We start from the raw sequence: 18,778 nt of genomic DNA on the forward strand, positions 1-18,778 counted from the left end.
GAGTAGTTCTATGGATACTATCCACATGGTTATGTTTAAGCACATGAGTAAAGGTTTACAGGATTGGGGCCTTTGTGACTTGCCCAGGGTTGATACAGGCAGTCTGTGGCAGAGGCAGGAACTGAACTCAGATCCCCTTAGCCACAAGACTGTCTTTCTATGTCACCATCTTCAACCTCCCTTCTCCCACCCCCACCCACCAACCATGAATATTCAAGCAAACTTTTTGGGGGGCAGGGGGATTGTTTTTTCCCCCTGAATGTTTGAGGAGGGCATTTGTGTGCAAATGAGTATGTTCACACGCAGGGCCAGCTCCAGGCACCAGCTATGGAAGCAGGTGCTTGGGGCGGCAAATGGAAAGGGGCGGCACATCCGGGGTCTTCAGCGGCGGGTCCCTTAGTCCCTCTCTTCCTTTGTGCTGCCGCCAAAGTGCCGCCGAGGAGGAAGAGAGAGAGCGAATGACCCGCCACTGAATTACCACGGAGGAAAGAAGCGTCACGATTGAGCTGCTGCCGAAGTGCCGCTGATCGGCTTTATCTTTTTTTTTTTTTCCTTTCCCGCTTTGCCGCTTGGGGCGGCAAAAAAGCTGGAGCCAGCCCTGTTCACACATGAACAATTATATTTGCTCATGAAGTGCTCACTTGGCCACCGTGTGTACACGCAGTTACTTGATGTGAATGTGACAAGACAGAATTGATTGTAAAATTTACTAGACAGCTAATAAACTTGGTTTATATCTTTGTGTCTCCAGCACGCAAGGAAGTACTCAGCTACTGTAAAATTTGCCATCCAAATGCCTAGCCAAATATATAATGCTCTAACTTGTGAAAAAGAGGACCAAAAAATATTTGGTGTCATATGATTTCCTGGTCCTGCTTATCTCCCACTTTATCTTTCTCCCTGCAGGGCCCTCAATCTTCTCCCTGAGAGATTCCAAATAATACTTTTTTAAAAAAGAATGATCTGTGTGCAGAAAGTTTGCAAACAGAAAAAAGGGTCAAAGTCAATGGAAATGTTTTTTGTTACAGATAAGTTTTACTAGCTGTGCTGAAGCTAAAAGAATGTAAAGAAGTTAGACTAGTTTTGAACTTGTAGTCCAGATCTTTCTCTATTTGCACAGTGCATACTTAGCAGTCACTTCTCACGTTAGTTATTGGATCCTTCATGAACAATAGCCAGCTAAACGTTAGGTAACTGGCCTCTTATTCTATAGGTGATAAACAGGTGAGTTTAACTGACAAACATCTCTCTTTTTGTTTACTAACAGTGGGACAGATTCTGCTACACTTAGACAAAATAGCACTTCACTCCCATGAGTAGTAGGGATGTCATCTATATGGGACTATTAATGGAGTAGGATACTAGTTGATATGAGTAACAGTATCAGAATCCAGTCCAAAACGGTGACTGGTTTTTAAGGGCCAAATTCTGCTACCCTATCATGTTGAGTAGTACTGTACCTTGTTCTGCAAGTGTCTGGTCTATGGCATGTTTTGGTTATTAATATAAACAATGGGCCATGTTGTTCCTTTTTAGTCAAAATGTAAGATATTTGTTTTCTCTATCCTTTTCATGTATAAACCACAGCACATTGCAGCATTCAATTAAATGAAAACAGTTTGCTTTCAGGTGAAGTTGTAGAGCAAATGCCCGCACATGTAAATACGAAAGGAGAAGAGAGAGAACTTTTTGCTCTTGTAAATTATTAGTGTATTTATGAATGTCGAAAGGGAGCACCTTTGCAAAGAGAAATTCAAACATTATGGGGAAGAAGAATTCTGATGTCGTTTTCAGTTGAGTTACAGTAAGTGCTTGTTTTATCCATTTCAAGAAGCTACCATAACTGTTTTCAAACAACCTATGAGGACAGCTATATGACCATCTTTGTGAAACTGACTTTGCATGAGCCATATTATGACCTTAGTAATCTATGCACAACAATTAATCAGAAAAAAACTATCACTAATGCAGGAATTCAGGTTTAAATATGATAAGTAGGAGCCAGTGAGCTTTAAATATTTTCCTTTCATAAATCTATACTTTTATTATATATAAAAGAATTTAATAAGGAGCAAATCCTACTGTGTTGCATGGATAAATTACTAAGAACATAACGGCCATACTGGGTCGGACCAAAGGTCCATCTAGCCCAGTATCCGGTCTTCCAACAGTGGCCAATGCTAGGTGCCCCAGAGGAAATGAACAGAACAGGTAATCATAAAGTGATCCATCCCCTGTTGCCCATTCCCAGCTTCTAGCAAACAGAGGCTAGGGACACCATCCCTACTTGGAGTAGAAGATGTAGGAAATCTTTCTTTCCCACTCAGCAGGTGGGGAAAGAATGATAAGGGTGTAAATTGCATGGCATGGTGTCAGGCACATCATGGCTGGATGGGGTGTGATCTAGTGACCACGAGTCCTGCAATCACCTTCGGTATACCCTAGCTTTTCAAAGAAGCAGTAAGTGTGCAACCTGCTGTGTGGTCGTTTTACTCCAGCTGTTAGGTACTATATTACTGTAGCCTCAAAGCAATGCATTGCTTTAGAAAGGTTCAAATAAAAAAATTAGTACTGAACTAATCACAGTGCCAATCTGTTTGCCCTACTTTATCATACCTCTTAAGACACATACCAAGGACAACCAACTGAAGCTAATGTTCCCATTAAAACTATCATCAAGTGGTAATGGTTTTGTTTGTTACTACCATAGGCTAGATTTGAACCAACAACCTAGAGTTAAAGGCTCCATAGGCTGCTTTCAATTCCCTGATATATCCACTGCCCCCAACAGAAAATGTTCAGACTGTAGATCTCTTGATCTTCAAGTATCAAAGGGGTAGCCGTGTTAGTCTGGATCTGTAAAAGCAGCAAAGAGTCCTGTGGCACCTTATAGACTAACAGAAGTATTGGAGCATGAGCTTTCGTGGGTGAATACCCACTTCGTCGGATTCATGTGAATACCCATGCATCCTACGAAGTGGGTATTCACCCATGAAAGCTCATGCTCCAATACATCTGTTAGTCTATAAGGTGCCACAGGACTCTTTGCTGCTTTTGATCTTCAAAGAAATCCAAATAAGATATTGTACCCAAAGAAAGTATAACAAATGAGAATTTCAGCCCTGAGGTTCCCCTCTTAAGACCGTTCATAAAAAATCTGCAGCTAACACACACACACAGTAGATGGGCAGAATCCTGTCCCTTCTTCTGCCACGAGCATTCTCTGAGGTAGTGAAAAGGTGTGGTTATGTTGTTTGCAAGACTTTGGCTATGTCTACACTACCAAGGTAAGTCGACTTAAGTTACGCAACTCCAGTTACGTGAATAATGTAGTTGGAGTCGACAGAGTTTAGGTCAACTTGCTGCGGTGTCTACACTGCGCTAGGTCGACGGGAGATACTGTCCCGTTGACTTGCCTTACTCTTCTTGTTCCTGGTGGAGTACCGAGGTCAACCGGAGAGTGCTCTGCAGTCGATTTAGTGGGTCTTCACTATACCCGCTAAATCGACCCCCCCCCCCCCGGTGCATCGATCGCCAGAGCGTTGATCTGGCGGTAGTGTAGACATATCTTTTATGTGGGGAGTGGAAAGGATTCCGTCATCCCATACAGCTACTTGGCACAGGGTATTGAAGTTGTGCATAGAGCAAAATAATTGGAAGTATTGATTTAAGTATACTTTTCCTGGCTTACCATGGAAGGAGGGGTTTTATGAACTAGGTCACCTCTCAAGGTCCCGTCCAGCCCTATATTTTTATGATTACTGGTAGAGCACTTTTATTCACCAGTGGTTTTAGAATGACTTGTGACACCCATATGAATATTGGGGGAAGTTTTTTAAGTAGCTTCACTATGTGATAGTACTGGCTGGGTATCCTTTTAAACATCATGACAAATAATTGGTTTTACTGGGCAGTTATAAATTCCATCCATTGTGTCTCTGATGGGTATTTATAATCATTAATCAATCAACTAATTGCCTATTGGTATTTTTATATCTTCTGTAGTTTAACAGAAGTTCAAGTTGGGTAGTGCGGATAAACTTCTGTATAACTTGACTGAAGTAGTGTGCCTGTGCTCTCTTCTTAAATCAACATAAGGCACAGGACACAAATCTTACATGCTGCTCCTATAACCTTGACTTCAGTATGGGGTAATTAATGCGTTAGGAAAGGGGCAATCTATTACACTTCCATTCACTTCAGAAGCTGATGCCCTGAATACAGTTAAGATTGTATGAAAAAAATCAGCTCTAATTTTGTTCTTTCTTAAACCAATGTAAACCAGGAGTAACTCCACTGAAGTCAGGCCCCACAAGAGGGCTGTCTTAAAACTCTCCTTCAGCTCCTCACGGTGGCCGCCAGGCCATTGAACAAAGCCTTGTTGAAGTCCCATTGCTGGTGCTTTTTTGCCGTTGCCTATTAAAGTTGTACTATACAACTTGGGATACTGGAATAGCTATTGCTGCCTGCAGATGAATGCACTATGATCTTAAATTAACAGCTACGAATTACACATAAAATTGGGATAAAGACAGATGTAAGGATTAAAATTAAATTTCAAAAATTAAATTTTTCTCAGTGTCCCAGTGGCAGAACTGCTACTAAAGACCTCCACAAAATGCCAACAAAAGAACAGGCAGATGACTAAATCAGAGGGAAAGGTACATCTCAGTGAAGACTTCCAAACCTGAGCAAGAAAAGAGGAAGTATTATCAACTGTGAGTGGGCCAGCAAGCCCATCTTTTTCAAACAATATGTCAGCATAGCAGAGATCAACTCTGAGATCTACAAAGTGTAGGATGGATGATGTGCAATAGTGATATTGAAGATAGGATAAGATGCTTGGGTACATAACTGAAAAGAAAAACCCAAGAATATTGGCTGTGTGTATTATACGTTGAATAAGTGAGATGTTCTGACTGAAGGAGTTAAAAGAGAAACCAGAATGACTCTAGTGCACCTGTGAAGATGAGACACAGAAAAAGCAATCTTCTGTTTTGGCAATAGATAAAGGTTTATAACTACCATGCCCTTCTAGTGATGACATATGGCCCAGCAACATGGTCTCTCACTGAGTAAATGAAACAAAAACATGTGCCTATACCGAGAATTATGGAGAAAGCAATGATAGGAATTATGTGGACAGAACAAATGCCAAGGTAACAGGCATGCTTGAGGAAAAAGAAGAGAAACAAATGTCAAGGTGCAGAACATATTGCCAGAAAAAGTGACTTGAATAACATGGTCTTAGAATGGATACCTAAGAGAAAATGAATCAGAGGTGGCTAAACAACAATGCAGTGAAATAAAGAAATGAAGTGTGTGAATTAGACCTGGAAAAGGGCAAGAGTGAACATGCCTTAAGAAGACATTCATCCAAAACTCCGTTATCATTGCAATAGCTCCTCAATCTTATGGCACAAACTGTGAAGAGCCAATTCCTTCCTCAGTAGTTAAATGTCTGCTGTTATAGTTTGCATGCACACATGTGTAAGGAAAACATTTAGATAAGAAGCAAATGCAGCACCTGTGCTATTTTTAAATATTTTGCATGTGCAGATGTGGCATACTATTAGAATTATATTTGCATAGTTATAAACTCTTGTGTTTGCCTTCTGCAGATAGTATAGCTATACCAGGTCTGATCTCAGTTACAACCACTGTAAATCTAGGGTAACTTTACTGGAATTACTCTGAATTTACACCCATTTAATAGAGATTAGAATTTAGCCCTTCAGCCTGTTCTTGCTCTCATTAAGTTATGTGGCATTGTACTGAAGTGTAGAATACAACGCAGACCCATTTAATGGGTATAATACTTTATCATTCAAATAATAATGATCACTTTTGGTGACTGCACTTTAAAAGTTTCTTGTGTTTTTGAGAGAGATTGCCCTATGGACGATGGAAATACTCTTGTGATTGGTAAATAACTCTCAAAGTAGTAGAGTCTTTCAAAATAGAGGAAACATTTACGGTGCAGCCACTGTATAAAGGTTTTTCATCCTTAGTCATCTTTGAAAATCTTAGAGATCTATCATTGGCTCCTTTTTTGTTGAGGAAACTGAGGCACAGATGTTAAGTGACTTTTCAAAGGCAACTCAGCAAGTCAGTGACAGATCTGGGAACAGAATGCCTCTCTTGGCTCATCTTCCTGTATCTTATTGCCTGGTCCACATTTTCTCCCAAAACTGGTGGTATTGCCAGTTTAAACCATTTATTATGCATAATTCTTTCTCCATTTGCTCTCACAATAAAATAGTTAAGGTAGACAGGTAATTAAAGATTTTTTCCCATCCTTTATACTCTCTTTTTGTAGATGAAGCATGATTTTTTTTAACCAGGTCTAGTTAGGATTTACTGGACAAGATGTTGATTCAGTAGGTTGCAAATGGAGTGGTTGCCCCCTGAGAGTGATATTAAAGCTTGAGGGGAGCTTTTTGAGCAACATTGCATCTTAAAGACAATATATCAAGCTGATAGATACATGGCTCTTCTGTTGAGAAACCTGCAGCTGAATTATTTCTGGTTACCAGTTATTGCTTGGGTACTTTGGGGAATAAGAGTAGGATAAAGGGGTTAAGCTGAGGGAAATATTACATTAAAGATCTCAGTTTACGGGGAGTAGCTGAAATAACCAGAATATGTTCTATATGCAATTTAGAATGATCAGGTTGTTTAGGAAACCCTTCAAAGTTTTAATGATCAAAATGTGACCAATTTTATAGAGCACCTTTCTAGTTATTACTCGACAGAGACTCAAAAGTGCTTTATTCCTGTAGTCTTCTTTTTCACAGTGCATATTAATGAAATTCTCGGCAAGATCCAGAAAATCCTTTATACAAAGACATATATTTTGTACATTCTAACATTTGAAAACCTCAAAGGACCAAATTAAGTCAATGGACCTACACAGGGGATGAGTTTGGCCCACATTCTCTACCATTCTTTTCATTGTACCAGTACAATGTCATCTATTTGGACCTCTAACTTTGATTATCTAGGCAACTAAATTCATATCTGTATTGTAAATAGTTGACTATTAAACAGCTACATATTTGTACTTGAGCATTCTTGAACATTCCTGTACCTCCATAATAATTAATAAAAATACATAGTTAGAGTTTATTTGATGCTTTTCATTTGTGAATCTCAAAGAGCTTTACAAAAGAGGTAAGTGTCATTGTCTCCATTTTACAGATGAGATATCTAAGGCATATAGAGTGGAAGGACTTGCCTAAAGTCACACACAGCAGACTACTGGCAGAGCTGGGATTAAGCACAGTTCAGTGACCCAGCCAGTGGACCACATTACCTCCTTAGCAGGCAATATGTTATTTTCATAATACTTTTCTCAAATATAGTGGTGTGAACCCCAGCTTCTTGGCCAAATTACCAGTGAGTTAATTAGATTCCCTTACCTGAATTCCCCTGGCATTTTCAGTGAGTTGTGGTATACTTCTGGTCTTGATCTATGTAGAGTTTGTGTATGTACTTAAACAGTTGGTACATTTAAACTTCAGATGCAATTTAATTTTGAATGAGATGGTGCCCTACCTCATAGAGAGATTGTGTGGCTTAATTAGTGAATGTTTGTAAAAGCATTCTGAGGTCCTCTGATGAAAGGCACTATAGTAATGCAAAGTATTTTTATTTTAATTGCTATTTATTTTTGTTCTCGTTTTGTACTGGCAGAGCTTACTTACAATTGACCTTACCAGGCACTTTACAAATGGATGCTAAAATAATGACTGATTATGTATGTGTATTGTATTTTGCACACAGAGATTTTAAAACATATATTGCATGCCAAATTCTGATTTTAGTTTATCAGTGTTAATCTAGAACAATTTCATTGACATCAATGGAGTCTCTCGATTTACACGAATGTATGGTAACTGAGAGAAGAACTTAATCTTTAAACTCTAGCAGAAAGGATTCAGGCACCATGTGGGCACAATGTCTGTTTTTTGCCACTTGGGAGACAGCTATTCTTCACATGGTACGTGAAGATCATAAAACTAAATTACAACGTGCTGCTTACCCAAGTGCCCAGTTTAGTAGTTCTGCCAATCAGTTGCAGTTCCTTAATATAGGTGCCAGTCAACACGCTGAACCATAGATTGGTTTACAACAATCTTTCAGTCAGCCTGGTACCAGAAAAAGAGAACAGTGATGAAAAATTTCTATTTGGATGACCACAGAAAGATGCAAATGGTAGCTACTGAACCATCAAAGACACAAGCACTTTACAAAAGTTTAAATGAAAAAAAAAAATCAAACAGTCCAACCTTTCTATTTAACATTCTGAAAATATGCTGTTTTGGCATCCAATACACAAATGTCAAATGTGTTATACATGAAAGGTTTATCGACCAGGTTAGTCCTTCATGGTGAGAAAAACATAAGGCCACAATCTCAGCTGGTGTAAATCACTTCAATGGGATTACACCGATTGATACCGGCTGAAGAACTGCCTCAGAACCTGGAATAGGGCTGGATCTGTGATTCCTGGGCCCACTCAATAAAAGTTAGAATTAATCAAATGGAAGAAATACTGGTCCAAATCCCCAGACTTCAGTGGATCTACATTCATTTATACCAGCTGAGTATCTGATTTGCTAAATGTTGTATCACGTTTTTAATGAGAGAAGGGGAGGGGTATTTGAATAAAGTGCATGACTTTGCTGCCCTGCTACTCAGATTGAGTAATACTTCCTCAATGAGATGTTCCTTTGACTTCAATGTGAGTAAAGTTGGCAGTGCAGGGGGGCTGATATACTTTTGGTGTTTTGGGGGTTGCTCTCAACCCAGTGATATTGGTGTAATTGTATTGGAAAGAAGAACATAAAGAAGTACAGTACTTCAGTAACGAAAATGTTAAATTAAATGGACCATGTTGACATCGCTGTTGATCGTGAGGAACAGTTTTTCCAGTATATGGAGCATTTTGATTCCATCCAGCATATGTTCTCCACGGTTTTCTCTGCTCTAATTCATCCATGTTTTTCGACAGCTCCAGATGGCATGCTGCCTCCAAGGCTTTCATCTGCCACGCCGACCAGTCTTCAGGTTGTCTGGTCTACACCAGTTCGCAATAATGCTCCAGGCTTACCCAGTTATCGACTCCAGATGAGGCCTAGGAATTCCACTGATGATATTCTAGAGTATGCAAACAATAAAAATCTTCTGTAAATTGTCAGTGAAGAGAAGTAAAATTATTTTAGAGGTGGCTCACCCGTAGGGTGTTTTTGTCTTCTTTTCTACCCCTCCACCCCCACCCCTTGTATTTTGGAGCTTTATAACTCATTCTTCATTTCTTTCCAGGTTATTTTCCAGTCCCTCTGCTTCCTTAAGCTACATAGTCAAAGATCTTCAGCCATATACAGTGTACGAGATGAGAATGATAGTCTCCAATGGTTATGGTAATACATATAGTGACTGGACTCCAATGATTACAGCAGAGGACAGTAAGTAGCTTGCAAAAATACACAGTTCAGTCCCACTTATCTGCTAACAGATGTTTAAGATAATACAAATGCATATCCTTCTGCTGGCTAAACTAGCATTGCATATGATTTCTTTTTCTTTTATCTCATTTTATTAGCTTAATAGTAATAACATATTTTCTCCCTGAGAGCTAAGCTACAGTAATAAAAACACCTAAAAAATCTTGTATGAGTTGTGTGAACTGTTTATTAAATGGATGTAAAGGAATATTTTTCAGAGAAATACCTCATTTCATTATATAATGTCTCTCTCTATTCACATATGGCCATATGCAGATAGAGAAAAATATTTGTTAGTGTGTATAGTTTGTTAGAGTCAGGGTGGAGGGTTTTTTTTGCATTCTGTGAGCTAGATTCTGATTTCATTTACATCAGTAAATGTATTGACGTCAGTAGTAAATGAAGATATAGCCTTGTCATCTTGTTCAGCATGTAAAGAAGGATGTCATTTATTTTGTGGTCATTGGGCTGATGCCACCTAAGGAGTACAGCAGCTTTCTGTAGGACTTTTGGATCCTGTTTCAAACAAGTGATCAGTAAGAAGAAGGCACAGTTTATTATTGCGAGCCCCCTGACTCATCCACTAAGTCTGGCATTAATTGGTTCATATTTTGCAAACTCCCTCTACTGTCATTTGGTTGACATTAAAGCTAGGGGAGTGAATGTAGCCATTTTAACTGACATATGTTGCACAGGTACTAAGTGGCAATATAAAAACAACACATGAGAAGGTGTGCAGTTACCAAACACACAAATGCACATATACCTCAGATACAGCATAGCTGAAGTCCAATGGCTGTGTAATGAAGGTATCTAGTAGAGCCATAACCACACGTCTTGAAGTGTGCTGTTGCTTTGAAAAATGTTTTCTTGCATCTTGCAATAATGACCCCAGTATACCAGATATCAGAACAATCAAAATCTTTGCCTAAGAGATGCCTCCTGTCATATCACTCATTTAATAAACAAGAGAAATTCTGAGAGAAAAATATTCTTTGTAATTGAAAAATTAAAATCCCAACTTCTTGGTCCTGCTTTTCCTTGTACTCCAGATTTACACTGGTGTGAAAACAGAATCAGGCACCTTGGACCTAAAGTAACAGAATTAATTGGGGTATAAATTAGCCACCATTTGTGGCTCCTCATTGTTCCCACCCCTTTCTCTAAGATCAAAGCAGACTATTCAGAAAAAACGAGTGCTTGTGGCACCTTAGAGATTAACAAATTTATTTGGGCATAAGCTTTCGTGTCAACCTTCTTGTCAACTGTTTGAAATTGGCCACTCTCATTACCACTACAAAAGTGATTTTTCCTCCCTTGGTATCCTACTGTTAATTGAATTGTCTCGTTAGACTGACCTCCCACTTGATATGGCAACTAACATCTTTTCATGTGCAGTATATTTATACCTGCTACTGTATTTTCCACTCCAGTCATCTGATGAAGTGGGTTCTAGCCCACAAAAGCTTATGCCCAAATAAATTTGTTAGTCTCTAAAGTGCCACAAGGACTCCTCGTTGTTTTTGCTGATACAGACTAACATGGCTACCACTCTGAAACCTGTATTCAGAAAATATCTCAAACAGAAATGTCTTAATATATCATCAGTTGGAGACATGTTTTTTACAGCTGGGCAAATAATTCACAAGAGGTAACTTATCAGACAAATGTAGGCCCCAATCTTGGAAATGATTTAATAGTGATTTAAATGGGACTAATCACATGAATGAGTAAAGTTCAGTATATGAGTCAATCTTTGCGGAACGAGAGACTTAGCCTCTTTTCTACCTATGAAGATTTTTGATCAGATCATAATTTCCTTTAATGCACTTGTTCTGTAAAATTACTTAATACATTTTTTGTTTTTTTTAAACTGTGGATTGACTGAACAGTTATCTGTGAATATTTGTTGTTCAGACTATAATAGTTAGCTGAGAATGGTCAGGTAAATCGCACGATATTGTTTTTTTTCCTGTGTGGGATGAGTACACATTGAGCTCAGCCATTGATGTATGAGTTTAAAATAGGGTTTTTGCAAATATGTGTGTGTGCAACTTCTAAATATGCTTTTTGGGTGAAATTCACTCTTGTTCACAGAGCTTTTTCAAGACCTATGCTCCACTTTATTCCCACTTAAACCCATAAATGGGATTTTACTGGTGCATAGGACTTGTGCCTTCTGTACAGGAATGAATTTTACCTTCTGCAAACATTTTTATGAACAATTTGATTGCATTAATGTCTGTAGGTAGTTGACACAAAAGGGGCGTGATGTGGCTTAGGTGAATTCATTTAAACATTTGAAGAAAAATTAATGGAAAGCTTTCCATTGATATTTGCCCAGCTCTAATGTTTTGAAAATTGCTATTCATTTGCTTCTTAAACTGTTGCTGCCACATCTGGTTTTTCATCTTGAAAAACACTATTTTTGTAGTGCAGTTATAAACTCTATCCTCTCAGTGACCGTGCATTTCATTCCCATGCCCTGTTCCATTTGCATTGATAAAGAATATATGCTGATATATCTCCAGTATCCAACAATTTCTGTGTTTGTAATTTACCAACACAGCTTACACCACTATAATGGTGACTGAGGACTCTGTATTTTTGGTGTCATTGTGGAAGGCTGCCATCTCTGAAAGGATGTTCAATTCAATTGACAAAGACTGAATGATTGGCAATGGGCATAAGTAGTATTTCTGTCAAGGCTTCAACGTGTTGCTTGTAAAGCCACCTATACTGACAGCTTATTGCCAGAGCTACACTTAATATCTGGTCTTTCTAACCAATATCCTCTGACTTTTTAAAGTGCAATTTTGACAGTTGAAATTTCCTGTATCTCTTAACCTGGTAAAATAAAGACATGTTCCCATGTCCATATTTGAGTTTTACCCCACAAATATGTGCCTCTGTAGCACAAAATATCCATAGAAAGATCACATATATAGGTATATTGGCCTGATCAACTACTATAAATAGTGGTAACTCTGTTTGTCAATACAATTACACTAATTTACACCAGCTGAGGATTTGACCATATATATTTTCCTTATAATAGCTGTTTCACCTGACTAGCAAGAAATCAGAAAAGATGAGAGGAAATTCAGTAAACATCACCATAAAAAAATCTGTTGTCTGGGAAAAAAATATTATAATATAAAGATAGATGCTGAAGAGAATGTTAATAGATATTTCAAATATTTTTTTCATTTACATCAGTCTGACACCAGTAACTGATTCCATGCATTTTTAAAAGTCTAACCTGCCAGTGCCAAATAACAATAATGTACATTTCCTATGAATATTTTAAAACCTGTTAAACATGTGTTAATAAAAGATGTTTGTTCCAGTGATCTTGGTGAGCATAATGTCAGACTATTTGCTGCCAGACAAATACAAACAATTCAGGAAATTTCTTGGCTAAATTCTGCTTTCAGTTATTTGGGTGTAAATCTGGATTAACTCTATTGAAAAAATAGAATTACTCTGGATTTATGCTGAGTAACTGAGATCAGAATTTCATGCACTGCATCTAAGAATAAAATGGAATCTCTCCTCGAGTTTAGGGAATTAAGATATTAATCTTATTTAATGCTTTTCTTTCATAGTGAACATTCTGGATGGGCTGAGAGGGGGAGCTGCCAAGGAGTTAGTTACAGCTCTTGAAGCCAGTTTTATGCCAGCCCCAACCCCATCATACTTTTAGTGTAGCCTTATGGCTGCTCTAAAATACACCAGCTGATAGCCCCAAAGGGTTGAAATTTAACAGAGGGATAGTCCTGAAGTCAGAGAGATGCTTTTTGCTGTCTCTAAGAAATGTCCAGCCAGATTTGACCCAGTTATAAACAATGGGAAATTGCTATTTCCACGTGTGCTTTAGAAAAAACGTATTGATCTTAGTGCATCTGGAACATGCAGAAAATTATATGTGCTCCCATGGTCGGCATGTGCCGATACACCTCTGTCATCACAAATTTCAACACTTTGCAGTCAGAAACAAACAATATCAATTCCAGGCAATGTCCTTCAGCCTGTCATTCTCTCCATGGGTGTTTACCATTGTAACAGCCATTTTTGTAACCATGTTGAGGAAAAGGGCCATCCAAATACCTGTTGACAAAGAAACAATCATAAGGACAGCTCATCACTTCACATTTGCCAGACTGGAATGTCCTAGGTTCTTACAGTAGTTTATCTGTAGGATTTCTCCCTAACTCCCTCAGGTGCTGTCACATCAGGGAGAATTCTTCAAAACCATCTTGGGCCTTAGTGGTATTTTCTGAGAAAAAAACAAACAAAATTCATGTTCTCATCAATCATTTCTCCTGCACTCAACAGATTTCAGCACAGTAGTGCCTCTGGCTTGTAGGTCTGTTGGGATCATATGGAAATGATCCCAAAGCCAGGGCCGGCTCTAGGCACCAGCAAAACAAGCTGGTGCTTGGGGCGGCACATTTTTAGGGGCGGCATGGCCGGCGCCAGAATGCCGCCCCTAAAAATGTTCCGCGGCCGCCCTAGCTCACCTCCGCTGCTGCTGCCTGGGAGGGAGGGGGAGATCCCGAGCGGCCGTTTCGCGCGCCGCTGCTCCCCCTCCCTCCCAGACTTGAGAGCCTGGGAGGGAGGGGGAGAAGCGGCGCCCGCGCCGCGACCACTCGGAGTCTCCCCCTCCCTCCCAGGCTCTCAAACCTGGGAGGGAGGGGGAGATCCCGAGCGGCCGCGGCGCGCGAAACAGCTGTTTCGCGCGCTGCTGCTCCCCCTCCCTCCCAGGCTTGAGAGTCTGGGGGGAGGAGGCAGGGCTGGGGATTTGGGGAAGGGGCGGAGTTGAGGTGGGGCCGGGGGTGGGGTAATTAAAAAACGGGGTGGGGGGGCAAAATTATTTTTGCTTAGGGCGGCAAAAATCCTAGAGCCGGCCCTGCCCAAAGCTCTACCTCTGGCCCTTTCACAATTTTCTGATTGGTCACTGGAGTTAAACTCAGGAAATGGACTACCTATTGCACCTATTCCCAGAAGTGCAGCACTACCTGTGTTGGTGGAGCGTCCCTCACCCATCAACTATTCAAAGACAAATAACTGACAGATCTGCCAGGAACCCAAATGACCACAAATGCCAACCTGTCAGGGTTGGGAGCTCAGATAGGTCTAAATATGGTTCAGGACAAGTGGTCTCCCCAGGAGTTGCAGCTGAGCATCAACTGCTTGAAGCTGTGAGCAGTGGGGAGTGAAGCAATCAGCCTCTTTCCATGTATTCTTCCATAGTTTATAACCATCCACATGGAGAGTGGCTCCAGAACCATGAGGATTTATCTTAACCATCAAGGTGAAATGAAAAGCAAAAAGCCTAAACAGCAAGATCCTGTTGCACTTGGAACATCTGGCTCTGTCCCCCAAAACCATGTATCTCTACGCTGAGACCAGCAGTTACACTGACAAGCTCAACTGTTGCTGGTTCAGTTTCCATTTTTTGGCATCTAGCCCACAAGTGTTTGAGACTGGTTGGAGGTGGTTCCTTCCACAGGTGGATTTATCCAACACGAAGTGAACAAAATCTGTTCTTCAAGTTGGCATCCATGCCTGGTGAGTGGATGCCTTGTTGTTCCTCTGGTCAGATGCCTAGGGTTATGTATTTCCTCCCTTCCCTCAAACATCCAGGACAACTAGAAAGATTGACAACCAAGCTGCAGGAAAACTTCTAAGTTCCATTTTGGCCAGGTGACCATAGCTTCCAAGGCATATGTCAGTATGTCAGCTGTGGATTTTACCATTATCTCAGAACCTCATTGACTGAAAAGTCTCCCAAAGGCTGTTCACATCTGAAACTCTCTGCATGGAATCCTAAGTGGCCACATTTTGATGGTTTCTCACAGGATTCATTCAATTTCCTCTTCAAAAACAGGAAACACTGCCAACTGGATTTACCATAGCAGCTTAATGACCTGATGTTCATGGTCATATGGAAAAATACAACCCTCTTCTACTGGTAACAAAAGACATTTTAACATTTCGTCTACTCAGCTTTTCATAAAGATCTAGTTTTCTCACAGTACTGCTGTGCTGCTTCATGCACACTTCTCCCTCTTTCTGAAGGCAAGATCTCTTCAAAGGTCTTTGATCCCATGCACAGTGGAACAATCTAGTGTTGAGTTGACATTCATGCTCTCCTTGAATCCATGGGGTAAACTTCTTTATACTGTCTTTAAAGTACACCTTTCTTTTGGGCATCACTTCAGCAAAAAGGTTTTTGTCAGACAACCTAACCTTCCTTTTTTATCTGGCTCAAATGATTCAAAGGCCATCCCCTGATTTCATACCTACATCCTATGCTCATTCACAAGAGGTAAAGGCAAAACTTACATGTTATACAATAGTTGTTCAGCATGAGACCACTACAGTTCCTTTGCTTGTGCCATGATTTTATGGGGCTAAGTATGGATGATAGATTTACTAATAGCTAAAAACCATTTTATTTCTATTTATTTTATTAATTTATATAGTGCCTATCAATATAGTGCTATTACCTCTTATGATTATTTGAAATATCTGTGCTCAGATGATCCTTGGTTGAGATTAACAAAAAAACCTATTTGTTTTCCTTTGAGTAATCTGTTATAGTGTTGTTGTGGAAAAAGTCCTAATGTAAAGATATCTCTCTTCTATCAGCACAGGCAAAAGTATTACTATTCCATAACTGTGGCTCTTCCTCCATATAAAGGAGCATGCAACTTCATATTACATTATAGTTAAGGGGTGAGGAATGTCATGAGGGAGGAAGGCTGAGGCTAAGTGACAACAGAATCATGCTCCCCTTGTGGGCAGAACTTGGATTGCCACTGGATGGAGCCAATAGTTTCTGCAGTTTATAATTGACACCACATTTTGTCGATGTTTATAATTTCACCACCAAGAGGTCTCGGGGGAGAAAAAATAGATGGCTTACGATGAACGGGGGGTCTATTCTGCTTAGGTAGAGAGCTTCCAGTCAAAGCATGCAACTCTCATTAGCTTTAATGAGCAGTAACCTAGGTACATATCCCAGAACATTAATGAATGTTCCGGGATATGTGTGGGTGAATAGGCCCCCTAAAATCTGTACAGGTAAGTATATAAACACGTGTTTCTAGGCTGGTGATTAAAAAAGATTAATGACAATTCTGTGCCTTCATTTTAAGTAGAGACTGAACTTTTGAAGTAGATGAGCAAAATAGCCTTCCATAAAAGATAATTTCATTTGCCAAAATGAAACTACCATCCAATTTTAATGTTGTAATGAAATGGCTTGAAATATGAATCAGAGATCTTAAGGAAAAAGATGCTCCCTGTTCCCATTTTCAATAGTTAGTTCTATAAACAATTACATCTGAGTAAAGAGCTTTATGATTTTATTTTTATCATTGGCAGGCTGAGCTGTGTAGCTGTCATACTTTGCAGTCTTCCCTCCAGTGACAACCACATTGACAACATGTTATACTCCACATTGATTTTACAGTTAAGGAGCTGATTGTGATATATAGGGATTTTAAGAATTCAGCTGAGAGGCTGACTTTTGCCTTTTATCATTCCATTAAAATTTTATAACCATCTTTTTCATGTCATTTCATCCATGAATTCTTACTTTAGAAAGTGATAGCTACTGCTGTGAGCATAACTTTCCTCATGTTCAGAGCTTTTTATTGTATTAGCAAACTACCCCAATTATAGTTAATGCCCATGTTTTACATAATTGTGGTGACCCTTTCAACCAAGCAGTATCATGCTAGTTGATTTGTATATAGAATTAGATGATTTTGCTTGTCATTTAAAAAGAAGCTACACTGCATGAGTGTTAGGGACCAGGATTTAACGCTTCCTTATCCAGTGGGGCCAATTAAGCATCTCTCAAATGTCTTGTCTGAATCAAGAGAGTTTTAAGTCTCTCTTTTTAAAAGGCCAGCAGGGAATGTATGGGTAGATGCGTTAGCTACCAAAAAAAAAAAAAGTATTTGTTGCGGGGGGGGAGAAAGGCAAAATTGAAGATAAGCATCTCTTCCCATACATTATAGCAGATTGTCTTTAAGGAATATGTCTAAACTCTGTGGGGGTTTGGAGCACAAGTTCATCTAATTATCACAAATGTTTCACCTATTATGCCAGCAACTTATTCAGTAGAAATAAAAGGCTTATCCCTTCCATCACAACAGAGAACAAACTGCCTGATTGTTATTTTTTCCCCTGCAAAAGCTCACAGTGTGATAGCTTGTATATGAGGTATAATTAAATAAAATGCTGGCATACAACTCAGTGGAAAATATTATATCTTTCAACTTTTTAAAAAACTTCAATCCCCCACAAGTGATTTTCAAGATCTTAAATGTCAAAAGGGATTTTTTTGCTTCAGGGAAAAATTGTCATTTTAAGGAATACAAATTTGCTTTACTCTGAAAAATAATAAATTCTAAATAATGGGCCAAACTCTGTTCCAAATGACAAACTGTCTGGATTTGCACAAGTGTAAGTAAGGTCAGAATTTGGTTGATCCTGAGGGCAGATTTTTTTTTTCTAATTAAGAATGCAAGAATCCAAATTCATTTTACAGTACACTGATGTAAATCTGGAGTGCTCCATTCAAGTGTGACTAAGCAGAATTTAGCCTGTGATCTGTAATACATTAAATAGAAATTATTTTGTGACACAACATGTAGTGAAAGGAATACACTTTCCCCTGTCTTATAAATCTGAAAATGAGACAAATGTTTCTGGCCCAGTTCTGCTTTCTTACACCAATTTTATACCAGTGTAATTCCATTGACTTTAGTCGAGTCACCTTGATTTACATCTGTGTATGTGAGAGCAGAATCAGGTCCTCTGGCTGCTTTGACTACTCTCCAAACATAAAGAAAGGACTATGCTTTGTGCCAGAATTATTTTGTTTTCTAGGGTTCCTATTTGCATATGTTTGCATTTATAAATTAACAAGAATGATGTCATTTTAATACCTGTACATAGCAAAAACATTTTTTCTCCATAAAGAGATTTTTCCTAATGATTGGGATTGCATTTGCACTTCACTGGGAAGTAAATGGTTGTATTACAGACTATTGTATATGGAATTCTGTATATGCTAATACAGTAAAGCATGTAACAATCATAGTCACTGCTGAATTTTAAACCCTTTGATATTTGAAACTTACAAAAAACAACCCCACAAAAAGCAAAGCTATTTTAAACAATTATGAAATCCAAGTATATCTTTTTATAAGATTTTTCAATAAAATCTAATGTTCACAGAAAAATCT

The 18,778-nt window shown here is 39.1% G+C and overlaps 1 protein-coding gene across 1 annotated transcript in view; it reads left to right on the plus strand.

Annotated features, from left to right (window-relative positions):
- Positions 1–18,778, plus strand: part of USH2A (usherin) — a 578,278-nt gene that overhangs the window by 382,033 nt on the left and 177,467 nt on the right. Inside the window, exons 38-39 of the mRNA XM_065401740.1 lie at positions 9,017–9,167; positions 9,328–9,470. Of these exons, the coding sequence (XP_065257812.1) occupies positions 9,017–9,167; positions 9,328–9,470 (294 nt within the window). The remainder of the gene's footprint in view (positions 1–9,016; positions 9,168–9,327; positions 9,471–18,778) is intronic.

This window comes from Emys orbicularis, chromosome 3, assembly GCF_028017835.1.
Source record: "Emys orbicularis isolate rEmyOrb1 chromosome 3, rEmyOrb1.hap1, whole genome shotgun sequence".
Classification (NCBI taxonomy): domain Eukaryota; kingdom Metazoa; phylum Chordata; order Testudines; family Emydidae; genus Emys; species Emys orbicularis.